This window comes from Musca autumnalis, unplaced genomic scaffold (genome assembly GCF_047663935.1).
Source record: "Musca autumnalis isolate F117 unplaced genomic scaffold, ASM4766393v1 scaffold_4, whole genome shotgun sequence".
NCBI lineage: Eukaryota > Metazoa > Arthropoda > Insecta > Diptera > Muscidae > Musca > Musca autumnalis.
In genome coordinates this window covers 91,646,129-91,665,214 of record NW_027411977.1, presented here as the reverse complement: position 1 = coordinate 91,665,214, position 19,086 = coordinate 91,646,129, and the positions used below count along the sequence as shown (strand labels likewise).

At 35.0% G+C, this 19,086-nt stretch overlaps 4 protein-coding genes and 1 long non-coding RNA gene across 6 annotated transcripts; 2 read left to right on the top strand and 3 right to left on the bottom strand.

Moving 5' to 3' along the window:
- Window positions 1-765: 765 nt before the first annotated feature.
- On the bottom strand, window positions 766-6,327 carry LOC141401270 (uncharacterized). The gene is made up of 2 exons (XR_012412305.1): window positions 4,078-6,327; window positions 766-3,997 (listed from the first exon to the last, which is right to left on the bottom strand). It is a non-coding gene; the product is annotated as an uncharacterized lncRNA (long non-coding RNA).
- A 31-nt stretch (window positions 6,328-6,358) lies between these two features.
- On the top strand, window positions 6,359-9,702 carry Dhrs4 (Dehydrogenase/reductase 4). 2 transcript variants are annotated; one of them, XM_073981352.1, is made up of 5 exons: window positions 6,359-6,616; window positions 6,711-6,783; window positions 6,848-7,250; window positions 9,002-9,136; window positions 9,204-9,702. In XM_073981352.1, the coding sequence occupies exons 1-5, from the start codon at window positions 6,514-6,516 to the stop codon at window positions 9,372-9,374; spliced, it is 885 nt and encodes a 294-aa protein (XP_073837453.1). In that variant the 5' UTR covers window positions 6,359-6,513; the 3' UTR covers window positions 9,375-9,702. The 2 variants fall into 2 exon arrangements, with proteins under 2 accessions (XP_073837453.1, XP_073837452.1); XM_073981351.1 differs by having other exon boundaries at window positions 6,363-6,616; window positions 6,672-6,783.
- Window positions 9,598-10,561, bottom strand: CHMP2B (Charged multivesicular body protein 2b). Its single transcript, XM_073981353.1, has one exon. It carries the CDS (start codon window positions 10,468-10,470, stop codon window positions 9,829-9,831), a length of 642 nt encoding a protein of 213 aa, XP_073837454.1. The 5' UTR covers window positions 10,471-10,561; the 3' UTR covers window positions 9,598-9,828.
- Window positions 10,562-12,354: 1,793 nt separating this feature from the next.
- Tcs5 (TP53 regulating kinase) lies at window positions 12,355-13,214 on the top strand. The gene has a single exon (XM_073987761.1). The coding sequence runs from the start codon at window positions 12,464-12,466 to the stop codon at window positions 13,145-13,147; it is 684 nt and encodes a 227-aa protein (XP_073843862.1). The 5' UTR covers window positions 12,355-12,463; the 3' UTR covers window positions 13,148-13,214.
- Window positions 13,177-15,918, bottom strand: LOC141404295 (pentatricopeptide repeat-containing protein 1, mitochondrial). The gene is made up of 5 exons (XM_073987760.1): window positions 15,373-15,918; window positions 14,761-15,316; window positions 13,864-14,610; window positions 13,629-13,803; window positions 13,177-13,559 (listed from the first exon to the last, which is right to left on the bottom strand). Exons 1-5 carry the CDS (start codon window positions 15,767-15,769, stop codon window positions 13,218-13,220), a joined length of 2,217 nt encoding a protein of 738 aa, XP_073843861.1. The 5' UTR covers window positions 15,770-15,918; the 3' UTR covers window positions 13,177-13,217.
- Window positions 15,919-19,086: the final 3,168 nt, after the last annotated feature.

Below are 19,086 nucleotides of genomic sequence, written 5' to 3'. Positions count from 1 at the left end.
TATAGGACTTCGATAGGCTCTTCAGTCCTCTTCGCCTACCCCTATTGTTCTATGAGGTAAACTGTTCAAAACGTAGGAGTGATTGTTGCCGGTTAGAATTTCCTCAAAGAGTTTCTCGAGGTCTCTTCAGTGTATCTTTAGTTAAGCATAGAACGGCTTTCTAAAAATGCACTGGGAAATCGACAACCAGACAACAATCAGTCCTACGGAAAATGCTCCAACTCAAGGTTGAGCGCTGCCGTCCGAAGGCTCTCCAGACTAACCGCCCCTACAACCTTAAGGTACTTCAGCTGACCTCGAGTCGAACTGAAGACCAGTCTTCGGAAACAGTTAGTCCAGTTCTGTGTACACCCTGTGTGTACGTGAAAACAAACAGAAATATACTACTACTTAAAGCCTGTATATTTTAAGAGAAAGAACTAGCAATCAGTAGTCTGAGCCTATCAAACCCCTCCTGCAGTCTTATAATCAAAAAGAGTAAAACAAATGTCTTGAGGGCGACGACCCTATGCCTCACGCAATCGGAAAAAGAATGATAATTAGTACCACGGTAGAAAATTCCAGCAAAGTGAATAGTAAATCACTATCACTTCTGAAAAATCTGACCAAAACTACTGCACCACAGATCCCAATTGAAATCTCGAAAGGTTTCACCAGGTTCCACGACGATGCTTCACTTCAATTCTCAAACCAGAAACAGGAAAAAAAAATTGTCAAAAGATGTTACTAGTGCAGGTGCCAGATAAAAATGAAAACTAATATGTCTTAAATGTGCCAACAATCGAATAAATATCAATAATTTTATTTTCAAAAATTTCCAGAAAATTATTTCCAATAATTGATGATCAGAATTTTCATAAAATTAAAGGTAATTAGTAGAAGGTTAAGGTATCAGCCAAGATAAATAAAAAAATCAACAACAATAAACAATCTTCATTATCTTTGAAAAGCGCAGTCAAAAATTTTCCCCAAAAATTTCAATTCTAATAAATCAATATATTAAAGCATCCATAATATAGCAAATCATGCAAAAGATCTTAAATAATCAACTGCAGATGACAATACATTATAAAGCTTTAAAGAAAGTCGAAGTATGAATCTCGAAATGTAGAAGATTTGTCACAAAATTGCAGCTTGACTAAACTCAGGCTTGCAAGACGACTAAAAATTCTTTTTCTTTAAGATGAAATTCAAGAAATTATGTTAAAATTTAATTGACCTTAAGTCGCAATTGGTATGTTGTAATATAACAACAACTCAAGACATACTGAAAACCAATCAAACAAAAATTCATACACCTAATGTTCAGGAACAATTCCCATTGATGGGACTTGAACCTAAGACATTGGCTTAAACGTTGGGCGCCATTGTTATGTAACTACGTCGGAGTGTAAAGGGGAATGAGGCATACCAAGATGTCGCTGGTATACACTTGCCATTGAAGAAATTCGGTCTAGCTCAGTGGCCACTCCTGACTAGCCATAAACAAAATTGATTCATTATCAATCACAAACAGGATGCTTTATTTCAAAACAATGATATGATGTTGTTGTTGATATTGGTACCCAAGGTGTTTGTTGGGATACCATGCCCTCCCAATGGATTTTCTACAAAATCCCCAATGAGTCTCATCGATGATGATGACTCCCAAAATTGTACTGGCTGAACCTCCCTCCTACATTACCTTTAATAAATCCTTCTTAGAGCATAACCATGTTTATAAATTTCCTTCTTCAAATATCCTTAAAGGAGTACATTTATTCATGGTTCAAAATAACAATATTCCTTATAATTAAACTTAGATTTAAGTTAAATCTAAATGTTCAACAAAATTCAAATTCATAATCAGTGAACTATATTTAATTATGCTTTCAGAAGCGTACTGAAACATACACTTATTTATCAAATTCATATATATTTAAGGTTGTCAGTCCCAACTTATATTTGCCCAATTGTAGGCGAGATCAAAAAAAATATATATAATTTAAATCCTGAATACCTATCGAGCTCAATAGTAAATTTCAGAAAAGGTTTAATTTTTCAAAGATATTTAACTAATTTCGATGGGATAGACATTTACAAACAAATTATAAATGCTTATACTGTGATAGAAATTCAATAATCAATAATTAGCAGTCTATAATCAGTTGGGATAGGGTAACAATAATGGAATGTAGAATATTAGAAAATTGTATAATCAGCGCAGAATAATCATATAGTTATGGTAAAGGGATCGGGGTAACAATAGGAGAAGGTAAATATAGAATGTAGTTAAGGTTATAGAAACCGTAAAAAAAAATGAAAATGGAAAAAAATGAGGTTATGTATTTTAGGTTAACAGACTGTCTCCAGTATGTAGCTAAAATTTAATTCTCTGACCCAAAACCGTGGTTCCGATATCATTACAGGTTCAATATGAATTTTCGTTATTTTTTTTTTTATCAGAAAGGGGTTACTAAAAATTATCGAAATATGGCTGGCAATCTGAATCGGACTGAAAGGAATTCTGTATAAAAGCTCATTAAATCATGCGAATTTAATTGTGAAATTTCAGAACGATTCGATATTAGATGGTTGATTCCACTATTATAGGAGTAATTGAATATTAAATCACATTGATTTGAATGTAAATCGTAATCATAAATCGAATTAAAGTTCTATAGAAAATCACCATTCACTTCGGATTTGATGTCTGGTATTATCAATCGCAAATTTTAATTTGATTCCAGGATCTATAAATCCAATATAATTTCACTTAATGTCTCAGGAACACAAATTATAAATCAAATTGTATTGATAATCAAAATCGCCGAAAAGTTCTATAATATCAAAATACAGCATCAAGATCCATTCAAACTGCCTTTAATCGATTTATGATAATTCGATTTATAATCAGAAATATCATGATGGTCAGCCAAATTCACATAAATTTCAAAATTTAAAATCCCCAAAAATCTGATTGGGAAATGCTGCACATTACTGACATGACAACCATTCATATTGGTATGTAACACCAAAAAAATGTACAGTCAGAACACATAGGTATTAAACATATGGGTATATTAACGGTTAATAGACTTGGAGACAGACCGTTACACTAAAATGCATGTGTATGTATACTTGAGCACACATACATATGCATGCTATTAGGTACAGTCTCGAGAAATGCAAAAAAATGAATATAGATAATCCTATAATTATCATAAAAAGAAATAAAATAATCCGGCTGACCGTCGGTATGAGAAAGAAAAACCTAGATCTTGAACTTTCCGATCTGTGATTGGAAGGTCCAAGATGCTAGAAATATGCTACATAAACACTAATGTTAACAGGCTGGCACTTCACAATGTTTGTACTCACGAGCATCCGGCTAATAGTACTTATCTGGGAGATTTCCAATAGCTGCATAAAGTACAGGATGGTTTCTAGTTGGCTCGAGTCACTATTTGTGGCTTTCATGAATTCTGCCTTAAGGTTTCTTGAGGAACTAATCTGGTTATGGTGTGAAACTGCAGGGCAAAAATGTCTTGATTCATTTAAAATGACTTAGAAAAGGTTTCAGCGCTTTCCATGGCAATAATGATGTAGTGAATTGATGTTGTTTCTAAGCCGGGTCAAGTAATGGTGATTCTGGGACTGTCGTCTTCACAGTGGAACACATGAACAAAAGCTTGGATACCATGGACAGTCGGGCACAAAAGGATTGACATCAAACGGCAGAAAATGGGAAAAAGCACTGTTTACGTGGCTGGCAATAATTTCATTATTTGCAGGTTATAATTTGCAACAGGAAATTTCGAGGTCTTTGGGTGGCTGGCGATTACGTATTGTGGTAGGATGTTATTACCCAAATGCCACTAAAATTCCTTACAAAAACTTATGCCGGTTATGTGTGGAAAACGCCTGATTGTTTGGTGAGGTTATGGCTGGTGGTGTCTCGGCATTGCATGCTGAGCAACACGAGGTGCATCAGGCATATCTACCATCAAAGGAAATTCTAGAAAAATGAAGAGAAATTCATTTTTATATAGGTGTTGTTTTTTTCCTTCCAGACTTGTGCATCTGGTTAACACTCACCTTTAAGAAGCGCCACACAATTAGAATGCAACACGTTTCCTATTGGAAACGTTTTCACCAAGCCACAACTTTAATTTTATTTAATTTTAAAAATGGCGTCACAAAAAAAACTATCTTTGCAAATTTAATTTTTCTTTCCTTTGTCTAACCGGCTGCTGTTCGTTTTTGCAAATGATCGCTTGTTAGGTTGGGGTAGGTCGAGAAATGTCGACTTTCGTGTTTTGCATGCAATGTTGCCACATTGTCATGCGAATATGGGTAAGGCGGAATAACGTTAACTGAGTGATAACCTTGCGCACAGTCAAAGCGTTCTATATGCGGCGACTCGCGCCTTGAAAACTTATAGCTAGTTTACATTTACGTAATCCACTCGCTTTCAACTGTCAATTCGTAAATGTAAACCAACTATTAGGGTAGGTTAACATAACATAATTTTTGCACAAAAAAACCTACATTTTATCACAATTATCAGTAGTTTTTTCATAAATTAATACAGAAAAATTTTAGTTTTCTTCGTTCGAAAACAACTACTTGACAAACTGTATATCGCTCATTTACTCAAAGAGTGGCATAACTCAAAAAATGTGTTTTCTAAGTTAGCAATTTCTATTTTTTCTACGACTTCTACTTTATCTTGTATCAAACTTTTATGCTCTTATATCTAAAACTCAACGAGTTATAGCTTATTCACTACGGGTTTGGCATAATTAAAAAAAAAAGGTTTTTGAGCTTGTGAAGCATTAAAACACTGCAAATCATGCTTGATATTTATCTAAAATATAGCACTGATATCTGGCTAGGTGTTTGTAGAAAATGGTCCAAGTAATTATTAATATATATATGGAATATATGAAGACGTGGGCCTATACCGACAAATTTCAGGTGGAAAGTTTTATACCTCCAATGAAGACTAAATCATCAGTGGTATATTGAGGCCAAAACATTCTCCTCAAGATACCGAAAATCGTTCTATGGAGGCTATGTTACCGTCCTAATGGGACTGTATGAAGACGTGCACCTACACCGACAAATTTCAGGTGCCAAGTTTTATACCCCCAACGAAGACTTAAGACCAAATTCCAGACATTTCAGTTTGTATATTCAGGCTATAGCCTTGAAAATATCGAAAAACGGAAGGTACCGTTCTAGCGGGGCTGTATGAAGACGTAGAACTATTCCGACAATTTTCAGGTGGAACGTTTTATTTCAAGGGGTGACTAAGTACCGAATTTTAGCCGTTTCGATTGAATAATGAGGCTAAAACCTTCAAAATACCGAAAATTTGAAGGTACCGTTCTATGAGGGCTATATGAAAACGTGGATCAATACCAAAAATTCTAGGAGTAAGAGAAACCTCTATACCAAATTATCTTTATCTTAAAAGTTGCGAGCTGTACCTTGATTTGAACAGACGTATGGATGGACATGGATATTTAGACTTAGAATTTTATGCTGATAGGGTCTCCAATTTAATCAAAATTACGGTGGAGGGTATAAAAATAAATACTCAAAACATATGTATGTGAATTCCCTGTGTGGGTGAGTCCTATGATAGTTTTATCTGAGGTATGAAGATTGATCCATTGTTTCGAAGTGTTACCTGTTTTTGCAAAACAAACGTATTACACCCTCCCACAAATTCAAAAAATGTACTAAATAACCAAAATCCTTTACAACACCACAGTTTTCGTTTTTCTTAAAAAAATGTCCGACATTTACTCCGAACCACAATCTATTCCCGATCGAAGCTTTTTGTGCATGTAAGTTAATTGTACTATATGAGCGATTTATTCAATTTTGTTTTAAATTTTCAAACTGCATTCACCATTTTCAAAACTTTTTTAATAAAACAAAACAATTATTTTTTTCTGTAACACTTTATAAGTCCCAATTTACATTGGGCGAGTTTACTTGCGGCAATTGTCAGTTTGTGGGTGAGAGAGGGTGTTGAGAGGCAAAGGGTTACCATATACCTCACCTCTCTCTCCATCAAACTGACAATTGCCGCAAGTAAACTCGCCTAATGTAAATTTGGACTAACAACCAGCCGAAATTGATTTGGAGTCGAAGAAAAAATTTAAATGTGAAGTTTTGTATTTACTTTGCTATTTTTATTTATGTAAAGAATATTTATTTATGCAGAATCGCAGATCATATTTATCATTAAAATAAAATAGACAAATAAAATAAATGTAAATAGGTAGTTCGTAGGGTTCGTATTTGGTCGGATTGTATTGGACTATCTCCACTTGGTTTGACCACTAGTTTATGCTATCAAATACTCATGAATACTACTTGACGGTTATCTGTATCAGCTGTTTAGCTCCAATTGCCCCCATTAATATAAATCAAAATTCTTTTAAATCTCAAACATATTTTAACATTAATTTGTTATTAGTTATTAATCTGTTATTAGTTTTAACTGTTTACATAAATATGCTCAAAATATTCAAACAACTTCCAACCACTCTTGTAAAAACTAAAAACCCAACGTCATCATTGGATCTTAGCAGAGGGTTCAAAGTTCTCACACCGATTGGTATGTATCTACGACAAATCCACTACTAATCTACATCAACAAGTTAATGTATCAGCAAACCTTTGCCTTAACTCAAACGATAAACATTATTTAGCGACCAGTGCAACAAGTGAAAACATGAAGCGCTTACAGGGAAAAGTAGCAATTGTAACAGCTTCAACCGATGGGTAAGACTAAAATAAATAAAATCTAACATAAATATATAATCAATGATTATACCTTCCATTCCAGCATTGGTTTTGCCATTGCAAAGCGTTTGGCTCAGGATGGTGCCAATGTCGTTATTAGTAGTCGCAAACAACAAAATGTGGATAAGGCTGTGGAAGCTTTGCGCAAGGAAAACTTAAATGTACTCGGCATGAAGTGTCACGTCTCCGAAAAACAAGATCGCCAAAATCTCTTCGAAGAAACCATGAAGAAGTATGGCAAGATTAATATTTTGGTCTCTAATGCTGCTACAAATCCTGCTGTTGGCGGGGTTCTCGATTGTGATGAAAAGGTGTGGGATAAAATTTTCGAGGTTAATGTTAAATCATCCTACCTATTGGCCAAAGAAGCATTGCCATTCTTACGCAAAGAAAAGAATTCCAGCATTGTATTTGTTTCATCCATTGCCGGTTATGATGCCTTTGGGGTAAGTTTAAAGATCAACAACTTTAGGTTCTTATCTTATTATATAGTAGTATGTATGTACATTTACTGATAATTGTTTATTTTTAAATATTAGTGAGAAGAGGCTATATCTCGCACTTTTTTTGACTCACAGAGCTATCATCTGAAGATTGTTTTTAGAGAAAATATCAAAAATATTTCCTTAAACTTTGGTATTCATGCTGACGGTCAGTACCTGAATAGATTTTTCTTATGCTGGGAACTGGAAGTTAATTTTTGAGCTTCTTTGCAGCTGGCGTCAAATTTTAACTCTGCTTTTACCCTGCCGGACAGAGCCTGTCCGGCAGCGGCACCAGCCTGCCTATTCTCTAGGCTTAGATAGTTATAAAAGTTACTAACCATGATAAAACTGCTGGATAGAATGGTGTAAAAGGAAGGCTAACGCTTGTGCGATTCTTCCTTTGGATATAGGCAACACTGTATACTGCCGTTGCCACTGAGCTTTTTTTTATGTACCGTAGCGACAACGAACTGACTTCCCACTTGTCATCCGTCAGGAGTCCGTGCCAGAGCTGCGCCTCAAGACCATGAACTATCTGGGTGGGGAAGTCTATCGATTCTTCATCCCCGTTTCTTTGACTCCCTTAAGAAGGCTTCCTCTATTCAAGCACGTCTTACTTTTATCCACACTGTCAACTAAAACGACTCTTCTCAGACCCATTCGACGCTACTCCGAGTAGTTTCGGTTTTGATCGGTGTATTCAACATCGTTATTGTTGTTGTAGTAGCATAGAAACCTACGTGAAGCACAGGTTTGATGCTGGGATGGCAGCCGCTGGCCGAAACGTTGGCATCGGGTCAATCCGGTACGAAAGAACCCGATGTCGTGGGATCGTTGGCTTTGGCTGGTAGTTTCTTGTCATTCATCTCCAAAATAACGTTATGCTTGGAGAGGAAGGGATACTTATCGGCGTGTATCAGTCTCTTATGATACAGTAGCCCCTGTATGTGCCAACTTAGAACAACGTTTGTCCGTCAGAAGGGGTGTGGATCACTGTATTTTTCACATCTTCATATGACAGTACCCATCCGGGTCACTGAGTCCGATAGTGTTACTCCTTTCCTCCAGATGTATAATCTTATCAATCAATCTTAAGCTCCTCGCTTGGTCGTCGCGGGTGAAGATGTCTCCGCTGTAAGGATCTTCAAGAAACCTCCTCGCTATACGGAATCGATAGAGAGTAGAAAACTTTTTTCCATCTGTAGTCTAGCTGACTTCCGCATCTTCGGATACTTGGCAAATGACTGCAAATGCCTGAAGTATTGCGTTTCATAACGCAGTAATACTTAACAAATGCGAAGCTACATACATATTTCAAAACATCACAATAGCGAATTTTTAACGCAGGTAAAAAGAAATCATGTATTATTTTTATTTCTGATGCATTTCGTTGTTTTTTCGAGGAACAACGCATGAGTTTGCAGCTGAAATGTTTTGACGAAGTCTAAAAACTACAAAGCATCTGACGATACGGAAGTCAACCTTTTTTATGGTTTCGGAGATTGTCGATAAAAGTCAGACAGAAACGTCTTAAATGTCCTCTGAATCTATTGAAGTTCTTACTCCTTTCAACTTATAGGTAATAATTGAAATATTTTTTCAGGGTTCTCCATTGTAATGCACTCATTAAGAAAGTCGTGTGAATTGAATATCCATCAGTCATTTTTATTTCCATAAACCAATCATGTACATTAACATGCTTTATTTTTTAGCTCCTAGGTGCTTACTCGGTCAGTAAAACTGCTTTGATTGGTTTAACCAAAGCTGCTGCCAAAGATTTAGCTCACGAAGGTATTCGTGTTAACTGTTTAGCTCCTGGAATAATTAAAACCAAATTCTCACGAACAGTAAGTAATACCATTTGCCATAAGTATATATTCCCCATTTAATAATGATCAACTCTTTTTTGTTCAGCTCTATGAAGATGAAGCAGCTAACACAGAAGCACTATCTCGAATTCCAATGGGTCGCTTAGGTATGCCCGATGAAATGGCTGGTGTTGTTTCTTTTTTGGTATCCGATGATGCCAGTTACATTACTGGTGAAACCATATTGGCCACTGGCGGTATGGCTGGACGTTTGTAAAAAATGGTGGTTGAAGAGTAAAAAAAAAACTCATTAAAAAGGATGCTTAGATTTAATTAATTTAGAAAAAATGTTTTTAAGTTCATCAAAATCCTTTAGTCGAAGTATGAATTTTTAAGGAGTATTGAATTGAAATTTAAAAAAAAATAAAATTTTTAATTACCGGGACTGACTTACCAAGTCCAAACGTGGCTGGACGTTTGTAATAATATTGTACCACGCATTTATTTGTGTATATAAAATGTAATTATTTCTTGTTAATATTTGGAATACAATAAAGAAAGACTTAAAATAGGAAACATAATACGTTCCTCCATAAATACATAAAGGATAAGAGATGATTTAATTTTCTTTGGTAAATCATCAAAAAATCAGCAATAAATCACAATCATATAGAGGGATAATTGAAACATAACACAATACCATATAACAAAATGGGGAGATTACTTGAACTTTATGTTGATCTTAATTTAGCTAACTGTGCTGCAATATCTTTATCGGTTCGTTGATCCTCCAATTCGGTAGATCCAGTCGTTGGAATTGTAGCCATTTTCCCTGATATTTCAATACCAATTTCATCCAGTACTTGATTGACAATGGCATTGGACTCTTCTTCATCACCAGACTCATTAAGCATATCGTCTAGTGTGTCGTTAATCATTTCATCTGTCATTTCCATCTTCATATTTGCCTGTTGGAAGTTCCGTACATTGGCGGCAATAGTCTCAGGTTTCATTATTTTATTCATATTGGACATTGTCTGAGCCGTTGTGCTCATTGCTTCGCTCAATGCAACGTTAGTTCCCATATTCTTATTCTGATAGCCAATCGATGTTATTTTACTGTTCGCAGCATAGGTTCGAGCTTTTTGTTTGCGAATTTCAACCAACTGTTTCGCCAATATACGACATGCATCCTTGTTACCCTGTGCTGCATTCTTTTTGATTTCTTGCTCCAGCTTCTTTTCTTCCTCTTCCAGTTTGCGACGTTCCCTTTCGATGTCTCTTGTTGCTTTCCTAAGGTTTCGATCATTTTCTCTTTGTTGCTCCTTTAATGTGGGTTTTTTTCCAAAAAGATTGTTAAATAAGTCGGACATGATGTATAGTTTCCTTTTTAAACTTTTTAATATAACTAATAGAACTTCTCAACTCGGGTGATGGGACTGATGATTCATATAGAAGATAAACAATAAACCATGGTACAATTAGAAAGGTAGATGCCTCAGCCCAGCTGATCGAATCTAAAACGTCAAAAAACTATGAATTCGCCATGAAAAATCAAAACAAAAAACCATATGATTCGGTAAGTAATACTATGTTTACATTTACGAGATCCACTCGATTTCAACTGTCAATTCCATTGCCCAAACGTCAAATGAAATCCAATCGATTTCAGATGAGTTTTCATTTGACGTATACACAAAGAAATTGACAGATGAAATCGATTGGATTTCGTAAATGTAAACATAGTATAAGAGATAGCATGTCTACACCATGGTACAATAATACAGATAGCATTATGTGTGTTCGTTTACTCAAAATTCGTACAAATTGTTACTGTATGTTGTTCGTTTACTCTACAGTACAATGCAAAATAAATTAGTCGTTTACAAGAAGTTACTGGACTTGTACAAATTTGTACAAATTATTGAGTAAACGAACACACCTATTATCATGCCAGCTGATGGTAACATAATGTGTCAACTGCATTGAATTGGTGTCAAATTTTGGCATCTTAAGGCCTGCGTACATAAGCTGCTCTGCCTGATTGCCTTGCTTTCCTGCTTCATTTCTGACGTAATAAAAATAATAGAATAAAGACGAAATTTCGAACTGGGTTGCCATCAGTTGGAAATTGGGTCGGCCTTCTTTGTTCTTTTATTTTTTTATTGAAGCAGCAAAGCAAGGCAATCAGGCAAAGCAGCTTATGTACGCAGGCCTTTATGTTACCAACAATTGCCGATGCGGCTACCTGTGTATTTGTACCATGGTCTACACTTTATAGCATGGTACAATTAAAAAGGTGGAAACAACGGCGAATTGCTACAACAAAGCAACATTTTTTGTAATGTAAAATGTCAAAATTTTCGCCAAATGATCTCTTGTTGTCACTTTTTATCGCTTGTGTTTGTCTATAAAGTTAACATATGTTATCTCTTACTTACCGAATCATATGGTTTTTTGTTTTGATTTTTCATGGCGAATTCCTAGTTTTTTGACGTTTTAGATTCGATCAGCTGGGCTGAGGCATCTACCTTCTTAATTGTACCATGGAGGACACGCAAAAATTTTAAATTTCACACACGTTAACGTGAAATTTAAGATTTTTGCGTGTCATCTTTATTCTACCATTCGCATTTGTTGTGCTTCTCATACCAATAAAAACAAAAAAGACATAAATAAACCAAAAAAACAACACAAAATTATTAACATTAATAATTAAATTAATATTAATATTTAAATGATCACTATTTCATTAATTAAATGTTTTTATTAAATCTTTTTATGTTTGTTTTGTTCTTAACGTTTGCTTGAGAAAATAAAAATGAAAGAAAATGGAAGAAAAAATCTTACAACGAAAAACAAGAAGAGGCAACATAACAAACACAGAAAACCATGTACATGGGTTTCACTACTTCATACCCCTCGCCTATAAACTTGACGTCGCCATGTTGAAATCATGCTAGTCTGACCATCGACTTAAAAAAACGGGGGGTTAACCTCATATAATTTCTTGATGTTCAAAATCCGGTACTATTAGAAATTAAAAATTAATTATGGGTACTTTACACGATATGTTTTTTGCATATGAGTTGTCACTTCCCATTACGGGTACTTTACACGATATGTTTTTTACATATGAGTTGTCACTTTGCATATACATTTTGTATGGGAGAAGTGACAACTCATATGAACATATCGTGTAAAGTACCCATTTGTAAACAGACGGAACTAATGTATTTTGACAGTTACTAAAATAATCAGCTGATTTTGCCGGTGTGGGATATTTGGTCTCCATGTTTCCTGATTGGAGCTATTTTGAGATATTTTACTTGGGTTTAGTTTAGCTTGTTTACACAACATATCCAAATGCCGGTTGAAATATTGAAACAAGGAGCCGAAGGGCGTTTATATGTGGGAGAATTTAAAGGAGAACGATGCCTTATAAAGGAACGATTTGTGAAAAAGTATCGTCACCATGAACTGGATACACAAATTACCCGACAACGTATGAAGGCAGAGTCTAAAGCAGCAACAAGATGTCAAAGTGCAGGAATATTGGCGCCCCGGATACTTCATATGGATTTGGGTGAACGTAAGCTTTACATGGAGTACTTTGACAAAGCCATCACAGCCAAACAATATATACAGAATATTGTGGCGACAGAATCAAATGCAGAAGAAGTTCTCAAAACCCTGTGCACATCGATTGGTAGCATTATTGGAAAAATGCATGCCAATAATATCATACATGGAGATTTGACCACCTCAAATATTTTAATTAATCCCAAAGAAGGAACGGAGAACTTCGAATCATATGACATCATATTCATAGATTTTGGTCTTAGCCACTATAATCAAGGTACTGAAGATAAAGGTGTCGATTTGTATGTACTGGAAAGAGCCCTACTAAGTACACACAGTGAACAGCCTTACTTGTTTGAAAACATACTGCAGGCTTATCGTAAAGAGTGTGGGAAAGATGAAGAGTCGGTGGTGGCCAAATTTGAAGAAGTTCGTGCCAGAGGTCGTAAGCGAACAATGATTGGTTAACGTGTGTATATTAAGTATTTAAACACATATTTTTTGTTCAACAATAAATATGTTTATTACTAAAAAATCATCATTTTATTCTAAAAGGATTATTTGCATTTGTTACTTTGGGATGAGCGTCGATGGTTTCTAGGGCGGGGAGGGCATCATCTTCATCGCCTTTCAAGTGCTGCAATTTGATTTTCTTTATGTATTTGCGCAACTTTTGTTTGTTTGCCAGTTTTTCATTTTTCAAAGGCTCCATACCATCTACCGAGTCTTCTTTGTAGTGCTCGTAGGGACGTTCTCTGATTTTCTTTATTTGATCATCCAGTTTTAGATTGGACAAACCATGTTCTTCAAGGTAAAGGCGATATTTATCACAGAATTTTTTATGTTCCTTTTTGTAGAGATTTGTTTTGGTAGAGGGATGCTGTATGGAAAAAACGTTAGTAGATTATTGTTTGGATTCGTTGCTAAGGATTTGTTGCTATTCGCTTACCCTTGCATCAATTGCCCGGGCACAATCTAAATGGAATTTATGTAAATGTCTAAGGAATATATCATTGGGTTTTATGTTCTCATCCAAACTTATTTGGATAATTTCACACACATAAGAAAAATCCTTTTTGGCACAACCTTGACGTAACATTGCTCCCAAGATTTGCATATTCATTCTAAAAGTAGTTTAAAGTGGTTTAAATTAAATTTCAATTGATTTATCAATGTGTGCAAACCTTATATTATTTTGTTGCATTTTCTGTAACAACTCTCTGGAGCTTTCCACTGTTGTACAGCCCAATGCCAATACTCCATATGTAACAATGTCTGGATAAAGACCAGCTGTACGAATCATGGACAAAACTTCTTTACCACCCTCATAATCAAAACGCATAGCCCTTTTCTTGATCAAAATATTGAAGAAATCAATATCGGCCTTGAGTCCAATTTTTCGGATATATGTCAATAGCTGTTTCTCGGCTGCATTTGTGGGCGGTATTACTTCTAACATGGTGGTGAAAGTTTCAATATCGGGTGTTATATGATAGGATTTCATCAATTCCAAAAAGCCCTGTAGACCACCCAAAAGGAGGAATCTATCATGGGGTTTTTGTACTTCGGCCAATGAAACCATGCTGCCCAAATGTGGGTGAGGTGCTAATAAATTTGGTAACTCTAATGACGTGGCTTCAGATTGAATTTCTAAAGCATTGGAAGCAGGATTTTCCAAATTGTTTGTAGATGGTGAGTTGGCCTCTCCTTTGTCACTATCCCCACTCTCCAATTGAAGAGATTTTGTCCTTGAGGATGTTGATATTTTTACTATCTGCTGACTTCCATCTAAAATTCCCTTCAATGCATCTTCCATGGAATCCAATTCACCAAATCCACAGTCGCGAACACATCGTAATACAGCATTAAAGGAATAATAATCCGGTTGTATACCCTGTCGTAACATTTTATGCCACGTTAGAAGGCAATGTCTGAAAGCAACATACAAAATTATGTAGGGAAAGATATGTATAGATATGTGTAGATTGCAAGAAACTTTGGATCGGTATAGTATTTTTACCAACGAATTACCATGCAATTCTAGATACAATACGAAAATATATATGTATTTGCATGCCTACCGAAATCCCATTTTAACATCACTGGCACATGCTTGTAAAAGAAAATTGTAAGTTTCACCATTCATCTCCAGCTTCTTATCCACCATTTCATCGGCCAACATATACGCCATCTCGATATCACCCCAACGACCAAAAGCTTTTAACATGGCATTATAGTTCTTGACATTTGGTTCATAACCCTTTTCTAGGAGTTTCTCTCTCAAACGTTTTGCAGTGGTAAGACCATCAAGACGTGATGGTGCATTGGCGCATGCATTAAACAGGGAAGTATAGGTACTCTCTTTTGCCTTTAAACCACGTTTACGCATTTTATTATAAAGCTGAAAAGCTTTTCTGGTGTATCCTGCCTTGGCACAGCCACTTATAAGTAAGTTGTAAATATAGTTTTCAGGCTTTACACGATCCTCTTTAAGCATGCGAATTTCTAACACTTCCAAGGCTTCTTTAACGCGGTGATTTTTTAAGTGATCCTTTATCATGGCGGCATATTCTTTAGTTCGTAGTTTTTTAGAACGCCTTGTTGGACGACTTATATACTCCTCTTCGGCTTTGTCATCTGAAATGTAGCAAATATTAGATATATTCCATTATTGAACCTTTACACATATGTACCTTCATCTTCTGGCAGGGGATTTTTGGGCGCATTACCAAATACATCCGGATCCACGGAAATGTCATTTTCATCCGAATCCAATGAAACAGAGACCAACTTATCGCTTTGCCGTTGGATTCGTTTTAATTCTGTCTTTTGCTTCTCCTGTTCATGTTTAGTTTCTGTATTATCATAAGTTTCTTCTTCAACAAGCGTTTTTCTGCGATTTGCCTCCCTTTGTGCTTCCAAATCTTTGTCGAACACCTTTACGTGCAAACATCGTGCACCATAATAGAAATAATAGAAGGATGAGACATTGACTTTAGCTATCGCCACATGTTGTTGCGTCACGAAAACTTGTCTGGAAAACTTATACAAATTTCGTGCGGCACTGTAAGCCAGTATCCTGCAAAACATGTTTTATAGAAGTGATTTGTTTTAATTAAAGATTTTATTAATTATTCTTTAATTTATTGCGGAATACAAAAGATAGAAAACGGTCTTTTTAAGAACACATTTTGACAGATAACATATGACTGATATTTGTAAACAAATACTAGTGGTGTGGTGGTACTCGGTAATGGGTACTTTACACGATATGTTTTTTGCATATGAGTTGTCACTTCTCCCATACAAAATGTATATGCACTGAATGAAGAGGAAAATCTGCGAAATTTCGTAACCGAATTTTACTTTGAATAAATACCAATAACACTGTGCAACAAAATTCAATTTTTTTCAAAATGATGGGAAAAACCGCGTACATTAAGAAAGTAGAGCTAAAAATATGAGACACGTGTATCGGCGTTTTTAACGTTTACGTCGGAAAGTAACCAAAATAGGCGGGGCAAGTTCCGCCCATTTTTAATTTCTTCGAAATATTCGAATTAAGATATCTTGGAATCCTTGCATTTTAGGTATATAGTGTCTTTGGCAACTTTACTCAGAAGGGTGTGGGGAATATTTATGATAAAAATTTTAACCCTCATGCGGTTCATCAAAGGGGTCTTTTTTGTCCTTTTTTTTTGAAAATCTTTCAAAAACTCCTTAAACATGTGATCGTATCAAATCCAAATATAGGACTCACTCCTACCTTGGTGGCATTTACGTAATTAACTATAGCAATTGACATAAATGAATATATTCTAACTGGGTTCGCTATGTTCATTCATGATACAACTATTTACGTCAATTGCTATAGTTAATTACGCAAATGCCACCAAGGTAGGAGTGAGTCCCATCATTGTAGTTATTTGGACCACACCAAATTGTACATGTGAGAGCCTATATGTCACCTATATTTTCACTGGACCATAGCCGTAGACCTCAAATGTATTTTCACATACAATATAAGCAAACAATGGCTTATCCTAAATACGTAATTTAAGTTAAAAATATTAAAAATACGCAATTTTGGCAGGTTCGATCTGGGTTTTCTATATTTTTCAAATATATATTCACCACAAATGTTTTTAAAGCTATTAAAATTGAACACACAACATCTTCTGTATGAATTTATAACGAAAAACCATCAATAAGATATTTATATTTTTTAATCACAACGACAATCTGGTTAAAAATTGTAAAATACGGCCCTAAACCCTACACCAAAAACAAGGGCTGCTAAAAATGTTATATGTTGTGGTTACAGATTTGGTTTATTCAGAGACTCATAATGAAATTTCATTTGGAACATTTCTTTCTTTAAAAATATTTCCAAAAAGTAAAGGATTTTGCTAGATTTTGATCCAGTATGGAATTATGTAAAATTAACAGTCCAAAACATGGTAGAACAAGAAAAGGTAGCAGCAATACCCAGCTGACTGAACTGGGCTGTAGTGTTAGTGTCAAATTCCATACGACATTTTATATATTTATTTCTATGTTCGATGTATATTAGGGACATATATTTTTTGAAGAAAAAAATTATTCATCTGAAATAAAAACAATTTCCCATAAAAACTCCTTCATATCATTGACATGTAACCTCCTCCAGGTCCGAACGACATGTCGCACACTAAAACACCACTTATAGAGGCGGTACAATATTGGTTAATATGTGTGGTATTTTGTTAAACTTGAAAATAATAAAGCCCTAATAAACATGTGCTTCTTGTTTTCAAAAACAAAAGATTGAAACAGCTTCTCTTTTTTCAATGAATTACGAGCGACCCCAAACATTTTTGCAAGAATTCTACTTCCTGCGTGATATTGTGCATTTAGTGGAATGATATGGAAACATTCAAACTGAAAATCTAACGAGTTTTCATTTATGTTTTTCAAAATATTCAATCAAATGTGAAAAATTATTAGTTTTTTAAATTCCAATAATTTATAGACATTTCCTTATTTTGTTTACATTTATATTTGACACTAACGTTCCAAACAAAAACAAATTCCTTTGTGGTTGTTGTTCGAGTTGTATTTGTTGTAGTATTAACTTTACCTTGTATTTGTTCTACCATGAGTCCAAAATTAAAACATATAATTTCATCCTAATATATATAAATTTGTAATCTAATTTTTTAAGGAAATAGCATACATAGATATATGGTTTATTTTGAAACTCATAGTGAAATATTGTGTAGAATTTTTCATCCTTTGACATTTTTCACCTATAACCAAGTTTTATATTACTTCCATGTGTCAACTCGAAAAAAGAAGGAAAAATTTTTCATCAAAAAAATTGGGAAATATTTTCATGTTTTTTCAGCAAAATTGATACTGATATTTTCATGCTATGAAATGTAAATAGACATTTCATTTCTTTGGTGACCCATAGTGAAATTTGATGAAGAATATTTTTGTCTCTGACATTATCCCTCTAAAATTATGCTTTGTGGGACAATTTTGAATAAACTCAGATGAAGTCCGACTTTAACCCTAAAACGTGTTTTTCATTTTTAGAGATTCCTGGCGATTAAACAAGAGTTGCAGATTTGGTGTTTTCTGAGACCTATAGTAAAATATTATGGCGAACAATTTTGTAGAATATTTGGATTTGATACGATCACATTTTTAAGGAGTTTTTGAAAGATTTTCAAAAAAAAAGGACAAAAAAGACCCCTTTGATGAACCGCATGAGGGTTAAAATTTTTATCATAAATATTCCCCACACCCTTCTGAGTAAAGTTGCCAAAGACACTATATACCTAAAATGCAAGGATTCCAAGATATCTTAATTCGAATATTTCGAAGAAATTAAAAATGGGCGGAACTTGCCCCGCCTATTTTGGTTACTTTCCGACGTAAACTTTAAAAACGCCGATACACGTGTCTCATATTTTTAGCTCTATTTTCATAATCTACTCGATTTTCCTTGTCATTTTTTTTGTTGTCGCACATTGTAATTGGCCTGTTCCTTTCCCAGCAAAATAAACTGGAAGTAGTGCAATGTAGACTAGTTTCTTCATGGCATGTTTTGATGCATTTCAAACGGAGTCGTGAAAGTGGCACTCCATTCCTTACATTTTAACCGCATTCGGATGCGATCCAATGAATTACATCCTTTTCTCAAAGCAGCAACTGGATGCAGTTCAATCGGAGTCGTGAAAAAGGCACTCCAATTCCTTACATTTTAACAGCATTTGGATGCGATCCAACGATTGTCATCCATTTCTTACATTTAAATTGCATCCGGATGCAGTTCAAGGGAGTCGTGAAAAAGGCACTTCGTTCGATACATTTTACAAGCATTTGCTTAGGGGTAGTTTACACTATATGTAAATGTCATA

Coding starts and splice junctions, on each gene's coding strand:
- Dhrs4 (XM_073981351.1), top strand. CDS start 6,514: ATGCTCAAAATATTCAAACAACTTCCAACCACTCTTGTAAAAACTAAA. Junction 6,617..6,671: donor CAAAGTTCTCACACCGATTG/GTATGTATCTAC, acceptor TTAATGTATCAG/CAAACCTTTGCCTTAACTCA. Junction 9,137..9,203: donor AAACCAAATTCTCACGAACA/GTAAGTAATACC, acceptor TTTTTTGTTCAG/CTCTATGAAGATGAAGCAGC.
- CHMP2B (XM_073981353.1), bottom strand. CDS start 10,470: ATGTCCGACTTATTTAACAATCTTTTTGGAAAAAAACCCACATTAAAG.
- Tcs5 (XM_073987761.1), top strand. CDS start 12,464: ATGCCGGTTGAAATATTGAAACAAGGAGCCGAAGGGCGTTTATATGTG.
- LOC141404295 (XM_073987760.1), bottom strand. CDS start 15,769: ATGTTTTGCAGGATACTGGCTTACAGTGCCGCACGAAATTTGTATAAG. Junction 13,804..13,863: donor ATGCAACAAAATAATATAAG/GTTTGCACACAT, acceptor AACTACTTTTAG/AATGAATATGCAAATCTTGG. Junction 13,560..13,628: donor CCCGGGCAATTGATGCAAGG/GTAAGCGAATAG, acceptor TTTTCCATACAG/CATCCCTCTACCAAAACAAA.